This window comes from Bos mutus, chromosome 25 (genome assembly GCF_027580195.1).
Source record: "Bos mutus isolate GX-2022 chromosome 25, NWIPB_WYAK_1.1, whole genome shotgun sequence".
Taxonomy (NCBI): domain Eukaryota; kingdom Metazoa; phylum Chordata; class Mammalia; order Artiodactyla; family Bovidae; genus Bos; species Bos mutus.
In genome coordinates, this window is record NC_091641.1 from 37967625 (window position 1) to 37985977 (window position 18353).

The 18353-nt window shown below is 52.1% G+C and overlaps 1 protein-coding gene across 1 annotated transcript; it reads left to right on the top strand.

The window, feature by feature from the left end:
- The first annotated feature begins 2933 nt into the window (after positions 1-2933).
- C25H16orf89 (chromosome 25 C16orf89 homolog) lies at positions 2934-17605 on the top strand. The gene is made up of 8 exons (XM_005887829.3): positions 2934-3187; positions 6788-6937; positions 8037-8187; positions 9912-10029; positions 12331-12466; positions 13779-13883; positions 14494-14580; positions 17240-17605. The coding sequence occupies exons 1-8, from the start codon at positions 2980-2982 to the stop codon at positions 17368-17370; spliced, it is 1086 nt and encodes a 361-aa protein (XP_005887891.1). The 5' UTR covers positions 2934-2979; the 3' UTR covers positions 17371-17605.
- The last annotated feature ends 748 nt before the right edge of the window (positions 17606-18353 follow it).

Sequence of the window (18353 nt, forward strand, 5' to 3'; positions counted from 1 at the left end):
AGGGGACTTTAGAGATGCAGATTCTATCCCTGGGTCAGGAAGATCCCATGGACGAGGGCAAGGCAACCCACTCCAGGATGCTTGCCTGGAGAGTCCCATGGACAGAGAGGAGCCTGGTGGGCCACAGTCCATAGGGTCGCAAAGAGTTAGACAGGACTGAAATGGCAGCTCAGCACATGTTGTACTTGAATAAAATGTTTAAAATAGAAAAAGGGAATTCCCTGGAGGTCCAATGGTTGGGACTTTGCCCTTTCACTGCTGAGAGCTGAGTGGGGGAACTAAGATTCCAAAAGCAACATAACATAGTCAAAAAAGAAAAAAAAAATAAGAAAAATAAATATATATATAGAGAAAAAAGGACAAGGAAGGAAGTAAAAACCATAATGATTTTAAGTATCCACTGTAGTAAGGGAAAGTTTCACTAACCCTCCTGTCTCACCTCCCAAGGTAACCACACTAAAGAATTTTGTGTGGGTTTCTGTGACAGCGTTTTTACTTTAAAAGGGGTCCCCTTGAAGTCACCCCACTGCCCTCACCTTGGGAGCTGCCCCAGAATCTGCACAGCGACCACCTGCTCTAGAGGGTTCCCCCCACCCACCCACTCACATGTTGGACAAAAAATCAACACAGCACCTCCTCCATTAATGAGAACCCAGACAGAGCAGCACCAGGGGCCCTAGAGCCCAGCTCAGGATGTGGCATGTAGGTCATTTGCTTCTCACAATAGCCCTGTGACTCCTGAAAGTCACATCCTTAGTGAGTGTGTGGCAGAGGCAAGGCTTAAAACCCGAGCAGAAGAGGGTGAGGGAGGAGGAGTAAATATGTATAGATGGAAGGGTGGACAGACAGTCACCTGTGGGCAGCCTCAACGCCCCAGTTTCCAGGGAGGCCCTGCCTTCAGTTGTCTTGCTGGGGTCATGAGACCGGAACACGGACTCCGCCCCTCCAGGCCCCCTCTCTGGTGGGACCGGGCTGGGATCCAGAGACCCCGGCCTCAGGGGCTTAATGTTGAGCACATCCCTCTCTGTCAGCTGGCTTTCCTGACCTGTAAACTAAGGGAGGGGCACTTTACACCTGAGAGGCCCCCTCTTGTTCTTATGATCTAAGAGGTTAAGGACCAGGGGCCCCAGCTGTGACAAACCAGGAGCAAACACCTCGTCCTGGAAGATGAAACCCTGATTGGGGAAGGCGTTGGGATCGTTTCTCTAGGGAGAGAGGAACAAGGTGCCGCACCTACCAGACCTGCTTGTCCTGCTCGCCCACTTGGCCGACATCACACGTGGAATTCAATCCTTCCGTAGGTCAAGAGGGTATTGTTTCCCTTCCAGATACAAGGCTGGACCCTGGCGGGATTTCCCAATGGTTACGTGGACTGCGGCGTGAATCCCTGTACCACCCTAGCTGTGAGACAGTGGGTTGTAATAAGTCATTTACCCCCCAGAGCCTCAGACTTTACAGTATAAAAGAGGACAAGTATAGTACCCACGTCAGGAGTTTGTTGCAAGGATTAACAGAGGGGATGATGGTGACAAGCTTCTCCTGGAACAGTTGTGCTCAGTGGCACACCCAAGGGAGCAAATACTGGTTCTTGAGAAATAAAAAAGACTTTATGCTTTTTTTTTTTAAGCTTTTTTTTGCATGAAGCACAGGTACAGGGACCTCCCTGATGGTCCAGTGGCTAAGACTCTGTGTTCCCAATGCAGGGGGCCCAAGTTCAATACCTGGTCAGAGAACTAGAGCCCCCCATGCCGCAGCTGAGAGTTCACATGCAGCAACTAAAGATCCCACGTGCCACAACTAAGACCTGGAACAGCCAAAGAAGTCAATAAATATGTGATGTGCGCGTGCTCAGTGGCTCTGTCGTGTCTGACTCTTTGCAACCCCATGGACTGCAGCACTTCAGGCCTCCCTGTCCTTCATTATCTCCCAGAGTTTGTGCAAACTCATGTCCTTTGAGTCGATGATGCCATCTAACCACCTCATCCTCTGTCACCCTCTTCTCCTCCTGCCTTCAGTCTTTCCCAGCATCAGGGAAAGTCGGCTCTCCAGTGAGTCGGCTCTTCAGGTGGCCAAAGTATTGGAGCTTCAGCTTCTGCATCAGTGCTTCTCATAAATATTCAGGGTTGATTTCCTTTAGGGTTGACTGGTTTGATCTCCTTGCAGTCCAAAGAACTCTCAAGAGTCTTCTTCAACACTATAATTGGAAAGCATCAATTCTTCGGCACTCAGCTTTCTTTATGGTCCAACTCTCACATCCATACATGACTACCAGGAAAACCATAGTTTTGACTATATGAACCCGTCACTTTGTCAGCAAAGTGACGTCTCTGCTTTTTAATACACTGTCTAGGTTTGTCAGGGATTCCCAGGTGGCACTAGTGTTAAAGAATCTGGCTGCCAAAGCAGAAGATATAAGAGACCCGGGTTCCATCCCTGGGTGGGGAAGATTCCCTGCAGAAGAAAACAGTAACACACCCCAGTATTCTTCCCTGAAAAATCCCAGGTAGCCTGGCGGGCTACAGTTCATGGGGTTGCAAAGAATTGGCTTTCCTTCCAAAGAGCAAACCTCTTTTCATTTCAAACTTATTTCAAACAAAGCAAAATAAAGCCAAACCAACTTTGCAGTTGCTTAATCAGAGATGTAGCCTGTGGGCCTGGAGAGTCAGGGGTGAGAGGAAAGGATGGTTCCTCTCCCAAGCCTGCAGCCAGCTGGCTCCATGTGCAGGGCTGGCCTGACTGTGGGGCTCTAACCCTTGCCTCCCCCACCATACCTCACCCCACCCCCATCCCCACAATCAGTCCCTGGCAGCTGCCCTTTTCCGAACCCTCTGCCCAGGCCATTCCAGGCTACAGGATCAGCCCCGCCTGGCCACTCCTCTACTTCTCCGCGGGTGGAGGGGGAGGAGGCGGGAGGCTGGCGTGTGGGGCGGGCCGGCCCGGGGCTGAAGCGCTACAGCAGCCTCTCTCAGAAGACCAGCCATGTCCAGCCCAGGGCTCCGGCTCCTGCTCTTGCTGCTGGCGGCCCCACCACTGCAGCCCTCCTGGCTGCCACTGCCAGACACCCCGGAGGGCAAGGCCACCATCACGGGCTTCATCCTCTCTGCGCTGAACAGAGCCACGTCCTTCCTGAAGAAGAGGCTGCCTGAAATCAACCTGGATGGCGTGGTGGGGTTCCGGATGCTGGAAGGTGGGTGCACTGTGGTTGCCCTGGACTGGCCACCAAGAAAGCAGTTCTCAGCCTGTCACCTGCCTGCTCTGCATCCCGGGACCAGCCCACCTTCTGGTCCCCGAATACAATGCTCTGACTATAAGGAAAGAGGGGCAGAGGGTGGCTGGCCCCTTTTAGGGTGTCTAGAGACCCTCTGTGATCAATTAATTTTTTTTTTCAGAAGCAGGAAGGATTCAGAGGCCTCTCAAGAAAAGATTTGGAAATTATTATTTTCCAGGGAGGAAATGATTCATTTGACAATCCCTCCCTCCTGACATGCCAGGGCTTCCCGATAGCTCAGCAGGTAAAGAATCCACCTGCCAATGCATGGGACACAGGAGATGCAGGTTTAATCCCCGGGTTGGGAAGATCCCCTAGGGTAGGAAGTGGCAACCCACTCCAGTATTCTTGTCTGGAAAATACCCTAGACATAGGACTCTGGTAGGCTACAGTATTTGGAGTCACAACTGGGCTATTAAGCACACCCCCTCCAGACATGCCAGGACCAAGGCTAGCAGAGGGAGTGTGCCCGCCCTGGCTCCCCCTACATCCAGCCAGAGCTGCCTGAAGGCTCCAAGAAACGAGCCAAGTTGTTTGTTCAGCTTTGAGGGATATAAGATCCCCGAGGAGGGGGCTGGAGACAGGCCAAGGCAAACAGGTAGCCACCCCCGACACTCACCGAGGGTTTCAGGGAGCCCCTCCCTGACCCCAGCGACAAATCCCGGGATCAGGCTGGCCCCACTCCTGTGTCACCCCATCTGTGTTGCCACGGCAACTTTCCACACACCAAGACTCTAGATCCCAGCAGGAGGTGGGGCTCTGGGACCTTCTGCACTGTGTCCTTGCGGCCTCCCCACGCCGCTGACCTCCATCCCCAGGCTGCGTCCTGGAGACCCTCAAGACCCTGGTCCCCTCCCCTCCAGATCAGGGTGGGTCTCCTTCATGTAACCCTGGTCCCGTCTTATAACGCCTCTGTTGTTGTTTAGTCACTAAGTCCTGTCCGACTCTTTGTGACCCTATGAACTGCAGCCCACCAGTCTCCTCTCTCCATGGAGTTTCCCAAGTAAAAGTACTGGAGTGGGTTGCCATTTCCTTCTCCAGGGGATCTTCCCCACCAAGGGATCAAACCTGAATCTCTGGTGTCTCCTGCAGTGTCCAATTCTTTGCAACCCTATGGACTGTAGCCCACCAGGCTCCTCTGTCCATGGGATTCTCCAGGCAGGAATACTGAAATGGGTTGCCATTTCCTACTACAGGGGATGTTCCCAACCCAGGGATCAAACCTGCATCTCCTGCATTGGCAGGTGGATTCTTTACCACTAGCACCACCTGGGAAGCCCTATTGCTGCACAAACTGCCCCAGGATTTAGCTGCTTGAAACAACAATTATCTCCTGGCTTTTGTTCGTCGGGAATCCAGGAGCAGCTTGGCTGTGAGGTTCTGGCTCGGGGTCTCGTGTGAGGTTCCCATCCAGATGGTGGCCAGCACTGTGATCATCTGAAGGCTTCCCAAGTGCTGGCAGAGCTGCCCCATTCACACACAGGCCTGGTGGGTTGGTGCTGGCTGGCGGCCAGAGGCCCCTGTTCCCCACCACGTGGGCTCCTCCAGGGACTGCTTGAGCATCCTCATAGCTCAACAGCTGCTTCACCCAGAGCAAGTGACCCAAGAGAGAGCTGGGAGGAAGCCTCAGTGTCTCTTACAACCTAATGCTGGAAGTCACAGGGGCTTCCCAGGTGGCTCAGTGGTAAAGAATCCACCTGCCAATGCAGGAGACGCCAGAGATGCAGGTTTGATCCCTGGGTCAGGAAGATCCCCTGGAGGAGGGCATGGCAACCCACTCCAGTATTCTTGCCTGAAGATTCCCATGACAGAGGAACCTGGCGAAGAGTCGAAGATGACTGAGTGACTGAGCACACACTTGGAAGTCGCATGTCGCCATTCCCCCAGTTTCATGTTGGTTTCACTGACTGGCCCCATTCCAAGGAGGAGGGGGCCGAAAGGATGGGAAAATGAGCTGGCTACCACAGCCCACCTTCTAAGGATCCTGCCTGCATTCTCAACCTTCCTGGGAGAGAGAGGGGGGTTCACATTCTGGGAGGGGTCCAGTGATAAGAGATTGCCCATCGATCTCCTGGGTCCTTTCTGCTTGGGGCTGGACAGGCAGACACTGACCTAGGAGAGCAAAGGGTCCCTCCAGCTGCTTCCAGCTGCCTCAAGGGGGTTCCAGAATGCGGCATCAGCTGCCACACACGCAGGGAGAAACAGGAACAAGCCGAAGGACCTAGGATCACCATGAGGTCAGGTTGGGCTCACCTGGTCTCTCTGATGATCAGCAACCCTCCTGGGACTCTCCATCTACAGGTTCAGCCAAACGGTCTAGAACAAGGCTTCAGAACTAGACTGCCTGGTTCAAGTTCAGAGAGGGAGCAGAATTGGGGGAGGGGTGTTACAGAGCCCATCATCCCACCAGACTTGCTCAGCACCCTCCTTAAACCTTGTCCACTCTGCCCCATGCAGTGCCCAACCTGACGGCAGCTGCCCTACCTCATCTCACTGCTCAGCTCTGCCCTGAAGCTCCCCCTCACATCTCCTCTCTTTCTGGCTACCCCATGACCTTCTCTTCCAGCCACCCCATCCTCTCCCACCCCTTCTGGGCCACTGCTAGTCCACAGGGCACCTCTGTGAGAATTAGAAAAGGATACCACCTTTCTCGAGTCACTTGACAGACATCTGCTGGAAAATTGTCTTAAAACATGTACAAACCCACGATAGGAATGTGTGTTGCACTTGTGCAGTGTACAACCTGCTCAACTGTACACAGCGGCCCTCCACTCTGCAATCTGAGTCTCTCCCTCATTTTTTCCCTCCTGGACCACAAAGCCTAAGTCTCTAACAAATAGTAATAGCTAAACGTTATTAAGTGCTTTTTTTTTTTGCACTCTGGACAATGCTAAGTCCTCTATACGCATTAGTGCTAAGTTACTTCAGTCATTTCCAACCCTTTGTCTAACCCCATGGACCTCAGCCCACCAAGCTCCTCTGTCCATGGGATTTTCCAGGCAAGAGTGCCAGAGTGTGTTGCCATTCCCTTCTACAGGAGATCTTCCCAACTCAGGGATTGAACCTGCATCTCTTAACGTGTCCTGCAGTGGCAGGCAGGTTCTTTAGCACTAATGCCGTGCATTTGCTCATTTAATCTTTATAACCCCATCTCCAAGAAGTAAGGAATATCATTACTCCCATTTTACAGATGGAGAAAGTGAAGCAGAGAGAAATCAAATGACTTCCTCAGGTCACCCAATGAGAAAGCATTAGAGACAGGATCTGAACCCTGGCCCCCCTCTCCAGAAATCAAGCTCTTAGCCACCACCTTCCCTCACTCTGACCACCACTCCCCGCCCCGCCAGTACCCAGCTGAGCTCCACAGAGGCCTAATTTCCAATAAACTCAGCAAATATTGTCCCCTCAAGAGCTGGAAGAAGCCGAGAGGCTCAGCATGTATTATAACCGGGAGTTTATTTTCCTGTCCATGTGGTTTGTCCAATGTTGGGACAAATGAACTCTGCTTCCCCCTTGCAGTGCAGCTCAGAGGCGTTCAGGAGAAGTGGGCTCTGGACTCCCAGCTGCAGCCGCTCAGCCTGCGTGTGGGCAAGCTGGTGGAGAAGTTGGCTCCTCTCCTCCACGATTCCATCTTCTACCTCAACCTGAGTGACCCCGAGTACCTGAGACGTAAGAGCATGGGTGGGGTCCCATTTCTTCAGGAGCACACACAGCTCCTGGGGGCATCCACTGAAGACGCCTGGTGCAGCTTCAGTCAGTGTCAGGGAGGCTCTGGGAGGACCTGTAACCATCTGCCCTGGGGGGTGTTCCGTCATCCTTGACTTCAGCTTGAGAGGGCAGGTGGAAGGTAGGGAGCGACTCTCCCTCATTTTTTCAGCTCATGTCCAGGCTTGGGGGCAAAGGATCATCCCAGAACAGAGGAGAGGGAGGGTTGAGATCTAAGAGGTAATCTGACCCTTTGCACGGCAAACATTAACATCTTGCCAGTATCTTTCTTCTCGGCCTAGAATGCAGAGCCTCTGTCTCCTTGTCAGCCTGGAGTCATCCTACCAAGGGACCCCTCCCTATAAGCCCTGGCCTGAGTTGTTCCTGGGCGGGGGCGGTGGGGGGTATAAGCCAGCTCCTTGTGTGGTCCAGCCCTGCCTCCCAGGCTCCCTCTCCCAGGTCCAGGAGGGTAGGTGGGGAGATAACTGGCCCTCCCAAGCATCGGCCTGCTTCTCTGTATGTGGGGTGCTCCACCCTCTCCCCTGGAGGAGGAAATGGCAACACATCCCAGTATTCTTGCCCGAGAGATCCCATGGATGAGGAGCCTGGCGGGCTACAGTCCATAGGGTCTCAAAGAGTCGGACACAACTTAGCAACTGAGCATACACCCTCTCCCAGGCCTGGTCCCTAAGACCATCCCAGTCTGGCTCATCCTGAGGTTGGTTCTGTAAGAGCTCCATGTTCTAATAGAACCAAAGGAGGCAACTAACCCTACCTAGATATCTCAAGCTTCCATGGGGTGCAGTAGATTTACTCAGAGCCTGTCCCAACATGGTTCCTAGTGATTAAAAAAAAAATTCAGATAAAAAGATTTTGGAATATTTCAAATGCAGTGCTCAACCCTCAGGTAATGCTCAGAGCCCTGAAGGCACCCAAGTGCAGTCAGGGCTGCCAGGAGAGGGACAGCCAGTTCCTGGGCTCAGAACCACAGGAGCCTGGGGGGTGGTTAATCATGGAATGGCTCACTGCTCCTGTGTCTTCCCCCACTCCCGCCTCTCTACAGAGTTCCAGCTGACCATCGAACCTGGGTTTTGGAAGCTTCCACATGCCTGGACCCGCACCGAGTCCTCCATGGTCTACCCCACTTTTGAGCAGGAGGACTCCTTCTCAGAGGAGCTCAGTGACTTGTGCCTGGTGCAGCTGCTGGGAACCGGGTGGGTCCCCTGGACCTGCCTCACTTCCTGAGGACCCCAAAGTGCCTGCCTTCCGCCAGTCCTCTGGTCCCACTTGCTTCCCAAAGTCCCAGTGCTGTGCTGTGCCAAGTCACTTCAGTCATGTCCAACTCTTTGTGACCCTATGGACCATAGCCCACCAGGCTCCTCTGTCCATGGGATTCTCCAGGCAAGAACACTGGAGTGGATTGCCATGCCCTGCTCCAGGGGATTTTCCTGACCCAGGGATCAAACTTGCATCTCATGTTTTTGCATTAACAGGCGGGTTCTTTACCATTAGTGCCACCTGGGAAGCCCCCAAAACCCCAGGGGTTTGGGGCAAAACTAGGTGCCAGCTCCCCTGAGAGCTGTTCCTTGTCCCACCCTCATCTCTGAGTCAGCCCCCACCTCCATCCAAGGCTTCCAGACACCCATCTCCATGCCCTGCACCTCCCAACTGACTAGTCTCCCCATACCAGAGGGATCTTTCCAAAAAGCACATCTGATCACCCCACCCCAGTGTGAAGCTTCCTTGGTCTCAGGTAAAGCCTCAACTCCTCTGCCCTCCCCTGGTGGCTCAGATGGTAAAGAATCTGCCTGCAATGCAGGAGACCCAGGTTCACTCCCTAGGCTGGGAAGATCCCCTGGAGGAGGAAATGGCAACCCACTCCAGTATTCTTGCCTGGAGAATCCCACGGACAGAGGAGCCTGGTGGGCTACAGTCCATGGGGGTCACAGAGAATTGGACACGACTGAGCAACTAGCACTTCCTCTGCCCTCCCAGGTCCCCAGGGTCCTCTGGTCAAGCCCCTGGGGCCTCTTTTCAGACCCTCAGATGCACCTGTTCCCTCCCACTGCAGGCCTTTGCCCATGCCCAGAAGTCGCCTCTGTGGGATCTCTTCCCCTCCTCACTGCCTCACCCCAGCCCCTGTGCTTAAGTAACTGCTCACACGTTAGGCCAGCTCCAGCATCCTGCTTCCAGAATCTTCCCTGACCCCATAGCAGGAAGCTGACCTCCCACGGCAGACCAGTTCTCCTAGCCAGGTGCAGTTTACGCTTGTTTTATGGTTCTGCAGAACAAATGTGAACTGCATCCGGCTAACAGAACAGGTTCCAAAAAGCAGGACAGGGCTGTAAGTCCCAGAAAGAAGGACCCAGCCTTGTTGAGCTCACCATTTTGTCCTGCTGTGCAGAAGGCTTGGAGGAAACCCTCCAGGGCTAGCCCTAGGTGCAGGGACCCATGGAACCCATGAGCAGAAGAGGCAGCAGGTGCCTGGGCCCCTGCTGTCTCAGCATCCTTCAGAAAGGTGTTTGGGCCAGGACACGGTTGGGCTTGCAGAGTGGCTCTGCTACAATGAGGGACCTGCCCCTTCCCTTCTATGGCGCAGGCCTGGCACAGGGGATGTGGGGGACAGGCCGGTCCCAGAGATCTGCTGTTTAGGGCAATTCTGGGAAAGATGGTACTGGGGAGTCCCACGGAGAAATGGGATGTCACAGCCCCTGGTGGCTCCCCTCAACCCAGAACAGCTCCAGCGTCACCTCCCTGTGCCAGAGAGACTGATTCAGCTGGTCCAGAAAAGGACACGTGTTTTTATCTGGCTCAGCTGCGAGCCTGGACCCTGCTGGGGGCTGTAGTAACTAGAGGGGGAATCAGGACCTGGGAAGGCTCCAGACCCCCAGGCTTGATTCAGGACGCTCTTAACAGCCTGGAACCACTTCTCCCGCAGGACAAACAGCAGCCAGCCCTGCCGGCTCTCCAATTTCTGCAGGAGTCTCATGACCAGGCCCGGCTGCTCTGGCTACTGCCTGTCCCACCAGCTACTCTTCTTCCTCTCAGCCAGAATGGTAAGTGCCCGGCGTAGGCCCAGCCATAGCTGGAGAAGGGGAGAAAATGACCAGAAGGCGCTCTCGACAGTGTGGTTTTGCACATTCACGCCAAGAAAATAAGTGGGTTTTAAACCTGTGCTTCAGACCTCAGGAGTGGGAAATTGCATGCCACTCATCGGCCGTGAAATCCAACCAAACTGGTGGCGAGGTTGGGGGTGGTAGTGTTGAGGTTCTGTTGGACAAAGAGCTTTGCTTGCTGAACTGGATCACAGGGCATCAACGAACCAGAGAAGGGCTGGGAGAGGAGCGGCAGAAGTAACTCAGTAAACAACAGATGGAAAAGGTCTTAGAACAAAGTCAGTCACTAGCTGCTTCCAGAAAACCAGGCCAAGACCAAAAGAGACCCACCATCACCTCCCTGTGCCTAACACTCTTTCAACCCCAAGCACTCAGATTTTTTCTAAATACTCATTTTATTTTATTTTGGCCTCATCACATGACTTGCAGGATCTCAGTTCCCTGACCAGGGACTGAGCCAAGGTCACAGCAGTGAAATCACAGAATCCTAACCACTAGACTGCCAGGAAACTCTTGCTAAATACTCATTTTAAACATATATTTATTTATATACAAAGCAGAGCTTGCTATCTCTATTCAAAAATGTTACTCAATGCCCAGAAATTCTTAATCAAGAAAGGACTTGTTGATTTTAATAGATTTTTTAATTATTATTTATTTGCAAATTGTCACAGCCCAGTGTTTTTGTAAATACAATAAAAGCCAAATTACAAGGAAAAGTGTTGTGATTATTAGATTCAGCAGATAGAAAATTAGTCGGACATATTGCTATAGCAGTTTTTAAAGCCTGTTCTCATCACCTGTCCTTTTCTCCATGTGGTGAGACCAATCTGCAGTCCAGGCTCTTTTTTTTTTTTAATTGGAGGATAATTGCTTTACAATGTTGTGTTGGTTTCTGCTGTACAATAACATAAATATATATATATATGTCCCCTCCCTCTTGAGCCTTCCTCCCCTCCCCCATCCCACCCCTCTCGGTCATCACAAAGTACCAGACTGGGCTCCCTGTGGCATATATCAGCTTCCTACTAGCTATTTATTTTACACACGATAGCATATATATGTAAATGCTCCTTTCTCAGTTTGTCCCACCCTCTCCTTCCCCAGCTGAGTACACAAGTCCGTTCTCTATGTCTGCATCTCTATTCCTGCCCTGCGAACAGGTTGATCAGTGTTATTTTTCTAGATTCCATATGTATACATTAATATATGACATTTGTTTTTCTCTGACTTACTTCACTCTGTATAACAGGCTCTAGGTTCATCCACCTCACTACAACTGACTCACGTTCATTCCCTTTTTATGGCTGAGTAATATTCCATTGTATATTTTTACCACACCTTCTTCACCCATTCATCTGTCAATGGACGCCTAGGTTGCTTCCATATCCTGGCTATTGTAAATAGTGCTACAGTGAATGCTGGGACACATGTGCGTTTTTTGGATTGTGGGTTTCTCAGGGTGTATGACCAAGTAGCGGGATTGCTGGGCCATATGGTAGTTTTTTCCTTTGTGAAGCACTGTAGCTGCCTGCTACAGCGTGGTTAGGCTGGAATCAGCTTGCAGTGACAGCGGCTAACAGCTTTAGAGAGCCCCCTGGTGTCCGGCACTCCCACCCACGCCGGCGCCCCTCTGGTGCAGCACCCAGAGGCATCACTTTCTTCTCCCCATGAAGACCCTTGAGGCTCATGATAGGTTAACTTAGGTGGTAGAGGTCGCACAGTTCCTAAGTGGCTGAGCCAGGACTTGAACCCAGCTCTCTCCGTCCCCCAGTGACTAAGCCTCCCATGGCTGGGAGCACGGATGGGGAAGAAATTTGGGGAAAAAGGAGAAAGATCTGCTGTCAAAGGCTGCTGCGGCTGCTGCTAAGTCGCTTCAGTCGTGTCTGACTCTGTGCAACCCCATAGACGGCAGCTCACCAGGCTCCCTCATCTCTGGGATTCTCCAGGCAAGAACACTGGAGTGGGTTTCCATTTCCTTCTCCAATGCATGAAAGTGAAAAGTGAAAGTAAAGTCACTCAGTCGTATCCAACTCTTAGTGACCCCATGGACTGCAGCCCACCAGGCTCCTCCATCCATGAGGATTTTCCAGGCAAGAGTACTGGAGTGGGGTGCCATTGCCTTCTCCAGCTGTCAAGGCAGCCACTTGCAAAACCATTTCAGAATAGCAGGTGTTTCCCTGTAACAGAGAGTGCATCTGCCGCCCACTCTCTGACTTGTCTCTCTGTTTGTTCCCCCAGAGGGGGTGCACCAAAGGGCTGTTCCGCCAGAGCCAGCGCTACATGAACGTCTTCTGCGCCAACATGATGGACCTGAACCGGAGAGCCGATGCCATCGGATATGCCTACCCGACCCGGGATATCTTCATGGAAAACAGTGGGCCCCACATTCTACTCTAGGAACAGAGCTGCAGGGTGTCCCTGATTTCAGGCAAACACACACACACACAACACAGAGTAGGGCTGCCAGGCTTAGCAAATGAAAATACAGGATACGCGGGCAAATCTGAACTTCAGATAAACAATGAATGTATTCTTAGTATATCCCCAACATTGCATGGGCTATCCTTAACTTTTTTTTTAATTCATCATTTTTTTGAAACTCAAATTTAAGTGCACATTCTGTATTTTTTCTGCCACTGTTTTGACTGCTTCCTGCCCCCAAAAGCTGACCCAGTGGTGGAGCTCTGGACAGACTGACCAACTAGGTGACTGGCAAACAGACCCTTAAAGCCTGAGAGAGGAGACTGAAAGAGGAATACCTGGTGGCTGCTCCTTTGCTTGGGTGTCCAGGCCCCCGTACTGACCCTGACTCTTGAGCAGCCCTGACCGAGGCCCTAAGTGGAAGCAGGACTTGGGTCTAGGGGCCCCTGCTCACTAAGGCAGGCCCTCAGGGCTGCCTCCTTCCAGCCACTGTGGGGTTTGTTTGTTTTTGTTTTATGGCTGCACTGGGTCTTCATTGATTTTTTTTTTTTTTTTTTTTTTGGCAAGGGCTTTCTCTAATTGCAGTCAGCTAGGGATACTCTTCCGGAGAAGGCAATGGCAAGCCACTCCAGTACTCTTGCCTAGAAAATCCCATGGATGGAGGAGCCTGGTGGGCTGCAGTCCATGGGGTCGCTATGAGTCGGACACGACTGAGCGACTTCACTTTCACTTTTCACTTTCACACAATGGAGAAGGAAATGGCAACCCACTCCAGTGTTCTTGCCTGGAGAATCCCAGGGATGGCAGAGCCTGGTGGGCTGCCTGCCGTCTATGGGGTCGCACAGAGTCGGACACGACTGAAGTGACTTAGCAGCAGCAGCAGCAGCAGCAGGAATACTCTTCATTGCAGTTTGCAGGCTTCTTATTGCAGTGGCTTCTCTTGTTGCAGAGCACAAGCTCTAGGGATGAGCTTCAGTAGTTGCAGCTTGCAGGCCCTCAAGCTCAGGCTCAGCAGTTGTGGCACATGGGCTTGGTTGCTCTGAGGCACGTGGAATCTTCCTGGACCAGGGATCGAACTGGTGTCCCCTGCATTGGCAGGCGGACTCCAATCCACTGCACCACCAGGGAAGTCCCAGCCACGGTGTTGACTGCCCACCTCCTGGTGCTGCTTCTCTCTAGCAGATGGTACCATGGTGGCCTTGGGGAGGGGGAATAGGTGGGCCTGGGGGGCAGGCCTGCAGAGGGTCCCCTGTCTTTGCTTCCAGTCGTGTTCTGTGGGATGAGTGGCTTCTCCGACTTCTACAAGCTCCGGTGGCTGCAGGCCATTCTCAGCTGGCAGAAGCCGCAGGAAGGATGCTTTGGGGAGCCAGGTGAGCTGCACTTCCTCCCTGTCTGGGAGCAGGGGTGGGGCGGGGGGGTGCTGGGCTTCTAGGCCAGGTGGGGAAAGGATGCAGTGGTGTTAGGGATGTGGAGAGAGACGTGCACCATGCGTGTCCACACACACACGTGCACACAGATACACACAGGTGTTGGGGATGTGGCAGCAGATCAGTGCTTGCGGAAACTTCCGGTAGTGCCTCCAGATTCAGGAGACCTGTGTTGCTTGAGGTGTTGTGAAGAGGAGGGGGCTTAGCCAGTAGTTATTTCAGTGTTTATTTATTTAGCTGCACCTGGTCTTATTTGCCACACATGGGATCTTAAGTTGCAGTACCCAGGATCTTTTTTTTAAGTTGTGGCAGATGGGACCTAGTCCCCTGACCAGGGATGGAACCCAGGCCCCCTGCATTGGGAGCTCGGAGTCTTAGCCACTGGACCACCAGGAAAGTCCTAGCCAGCAACGTTTAAAAATCCATTGACTCGTTGTACACCAGAAACTAACACAACATTGGAAAGCAATTATACCCCAATTGAAAAAAAGAAAAACAGAAATACAAAAAAAAAAATCCATCTTGAGAAATTCACCTTCTACTCTTCTCCCAGCTGCTGAAGATGAAGAATTACCTAAAGCCATTCAGTACCAACAGCATTTTTTGAGAAGAGTGAAGAGGCGAGAGAAACAGTTTGCAGGTAATGAAAACACCCAAGGGACCTTCTTGTCAAGAGGCCCTAGGAAAGATACACACAGCTCACACTCCAGGAAAACAGGCCCCCAGCACCACCGAGGGGCCGGACTGGAGGGTCTTTGTGTTTAGGAGCTGAAGGGAAGGGTAGGAATCAATGATGCCCTCCTCTTTGAAAGTGGGGAGTCCAGAGATGCTGTCTCCAGTGATGGGAATGTAAAAGAGATGTTTAAGTGTATTTTACACTGAACATCACAGAGGTAACCCCTCTTGGTCAAAGTCTAATCAGGAAAACAGAACCTGAATTGGGAACTTCAGCAGAGGGAATTGAATACAGGAAACTCATCTCAGAGGTGCTGCAAGAGCTGAAAACAGAAAAAGTAAGAGAACACAGAGGTTAGCCACTGCAGGACGCCCCCGTCCTCCCTGGATGCAGAGCTGGAGGGACCGTGGGAGGAGCAAAGCCTGTGGAGGCTGGATGCAGAGGAGATGGGGCGGGGGGCAGGGGGAGAGACACCTGGCTTCTCCCCTCATCCCACCTGTGCCTGCCTGTGGTGGGCAAGGCAGTCTGGTAAACGTATTGAATAGTTTGGAGGGGTTGGTGCACTGGGATTTGGAGCAAAGAAGGGCGTAAGGGGGATCTTTGACCCAGTGGACAGGTGACAAGCACAGTTCTGGTGGCCACGTGTCCTGGTGTTCCCAGTTTACACCTGCCATCCTGGAGCCCTTTTATTTATTTTTTGGCTGTGCCACATGGCTTATGGGATCTTAGTTTCCTGACCAGGGATCTAACCAGGGTTCCTATCATTGAAAGCCTAGAGTCCTAACCACTGGACCTCCAGAGAATTTCCCTGGAGCCATTATGAACAGTGCCCCCTTCCCTGCCAAATGTGTCCTAGTTGAGATGAGTTCGCTATGTAGTCAGTCCATCAATGTAGAGAAAGAGAGAACACGCTATGACTATTAATGCATTCCAGGTGGTGCTAGTGGTAAAGAACCTGCCTGCCAATTCAGGAGACAGAAGAGATGCACGTTCGATCCCTGGGTTGGGAAGATCCCTGAATGAGGGCATGACAAGCCACTCTAGTGTGCTTGCCTGGAGAATCCCATGGACAGAGGAGCCTTGTGGACTACAGCCCATAGGCTTGCAAGAGTCGGACATGACTGAAGCCACTTAGCACAAAAAAAGATTTCTTTTATAATTATTAATAAAAATTAAAATAATTACAAGGCAAGAGCAGGAAGGGAGGTGAGCTGGCCAGCACAGAGATGTCCAGCACACACTGGGGAATGATTCCAACAACTAAACGTCTCACCAGGAACCCCACCACGGCTTCATCATCTACCTGCAAGTGACAAGAGAGGAGAGTGACGACGGGTTTGTTTTGTAGCTGCCACCAAAGGCTGGGCAGGGAGAAGGGGGAGGGGGAAGAGTTCTCAGGAGACCTCCAGGGCCCCCTGCCTTGGCAAGGTCTGCCTGACCCAGGGGCTGGGGCTGCCTGTAGCCAGCGGTAGAAGACCCACTGTGCACTTCTGGAGAGCTGGTTGCTCCCTCGAGACTGACAGCTAGACACTAGGACCGCCCTGAGGGCTGGAGAGGGAGCTGCAGAAATCCTACAGCCTGAGGTCCTTCCTGGGGCCCCTGAAGGTTGACCAGCAGCCCAGGAAGCTGGGAGAGGCGTGTTCCTTCTTTCATTTATGACATGCACACCTGTTGACTAAGGGCACCAGATTTGAAGTCAGACTGTGGGTTCAAATCAGCTTCTGCCTTTCTTTGCTGTAGGAGTTGCTCAATCTCTCTGAGCCTCAGTTTCCTCATCTGTAAAATGGGAACCAAGCAGTGCCTCATTCATAGGGGACTTGGGGGGTCAATTTCAGATCATCATGCAACGTGCTTCCCACGACATTTGTCCTATGAAGGTCGTCAGTAAGCATGGATTGCCAGGCTTAGTAATTAGGCTCCCTGAAGTCTGCATCCTCTCTCCCTCAGAGGGGCCTTCCCTTCTCCAGAGGAAAGTAAAGTCATGGCTGCCTTCAACCTGCTCAGAGACTAAAGGTGGACAGCTCATTTTGAGCTCAGAGGACTCATAATAAGAGGCCATTATAAATAATGTCAAAGGAGCTCCTGGCCCAGGTTGCTGTTTGGACAAACATGGGAATGGGTAGGCCCCAGGCAGGACTGAGGGAGGCTGTCAAGTAGAAGAAATGAGCTATAGTCTCCAGGGTTGAGATTTCAGCTCTGCTCCCAGACTCTCTGTTTCCGCATCTGTGAAATGGAGCCATAGGGTGCTGTTCTAGAAGGTCTCATGCAGGTCCTGAGCATAGGGGAAGGTGGAAAGAACTGGACCAGGATGTGGCCTCCAGGAAGGGGCTCTGGAGCGTGAATCACAACATAGAGTCACCCCTGTCCATGTAAGGAAGTCTTTCAGATAAGACATAACCTCCCAGATGAGGTTCCAACTGGCTGAAGACATTTCTTCCCAGAGGGGAGACTTTAGCAGCCAACATTTATGGAGATTGGCAGGTGGGTGCCCAGCCCTGCAAGGGGGATCTGGGGACACCAGGCTGGCCAGCAGAATATCTGAGAAGTTCTCACAGTGGAGCAGTGGCTGCCTGCTGCGTCCCCCTCCCAGGACTCACAACAGGACCTCTGTCTGTCTCCCCAGACGGCTGCTCCTCCCACAACACAGCCATGGCTGTTGCAGCCCTGGGTGGCTTCCTCTACATCCTGGCGGAATACCCCCCAGCAGAGGGAAAGCTGCGGCCACCCACAATGACACCACCCAACGGCCACTGACACAGTTCCACGCCTGCCACCACCAGGAAGATGAAGCCCAGACCTTTAGTCCATCATATTCTTAAGTCCTGGGGTGCAGGTCGCATCCTGAGGTGGAAGCAGCTGAAGCAAAGAACCCAGGGTCATCACTGTCCCCCTCACCCCCGGGGATCTGGGCCAGGGAGGTGGGGCCGGGATGGACCCAGGTGTGGGAGCAGATGAATAAACGTAGAGTGCAGCTGAGTGGGGTGTTGGGTCTTGGTTCTCAGCCTTTCAGACTTCTAGGGCTCCAATTCGGACACAACTGAAGTGACTAGCACACACGCGCATTACACTTATAACAACTTGGCAATGGAATGACAAACACCTAAGTGGGGAGAAAAGTAAAAGTCAGAAACTTGCCAAAGACTGCCTGCCACCTGCAACTCCTGGTTGATTGAGAACAGAGGATTTCCGGGAAGTTGACAGCAGACCAACTTGTTTGCTGATGAGTTTTTGGCACCTGAACACTTGTGCTGGCTCCTGTGTGGCTTGTGCATTACAGAGGCACCAAAAGGCCACCTTAACCCAGGACGCTGCCTTTGGCTAGCTATATAGGACATTATGTGACCTGTGGATTAGTTAATAGAATTCTATCGGTGTGAACCATCCTAATATTACTTGACCCGTGCTTATGTAAGAAAATCCTCACAGAGGCTACATAAAGTGTTAAGATGCGGTACATAAAAGTGTCTAGGTGATGCTTCATGATGTCCACAGCTTGGCTGAAATGGTTCCAAAAATGTGTATTATGAATGAAGCGCAAACATTAACAATTGGTAAAGACAAGTAAAAAGTACACAGAGGTTCTTTATGCTGCTGCTGCTGCTAAGTTGCTTCAGTCGTGTCCAACTCTGTGAGACCCCATAGACGACAGCCCACCAGGCTCCCCCGTCCCTGGGATTCTCCAGGCAAGAACACTGGAGTGGGTTGCCATTTCTTTCTCCAATGTATGAAAGTGAAAA

What these genes read in the sequence shown, in the direction of transcription:
- C25H16orf89 (XM_005887829.3), top strand. Translation starts at nt 2,980, where the DNA reads ATGTCCAGCCCAGGGCTCCGGCTCCTGCTCTTGCTGCTGGCGGCCCCA. An exon ending in GGGGTTCCGGATGCTGGAAG is followed by an intron (nt 3,188 to 6,787) that starts GTGGGTGCACTG and finishes TCCCCCTTGCAG; the next exon opens with TGCAGCTCAGAGGCGTTCAG. An exon ending in GCGAGAGAAACAGTTTGCAG is followed by an intron (nt 14,581 to 17,239) that starts GTAATGAAAACA and finishes CTGTCTCCCCAG; the next exon opens with ACGGCTGCTCCTCCCACAAC.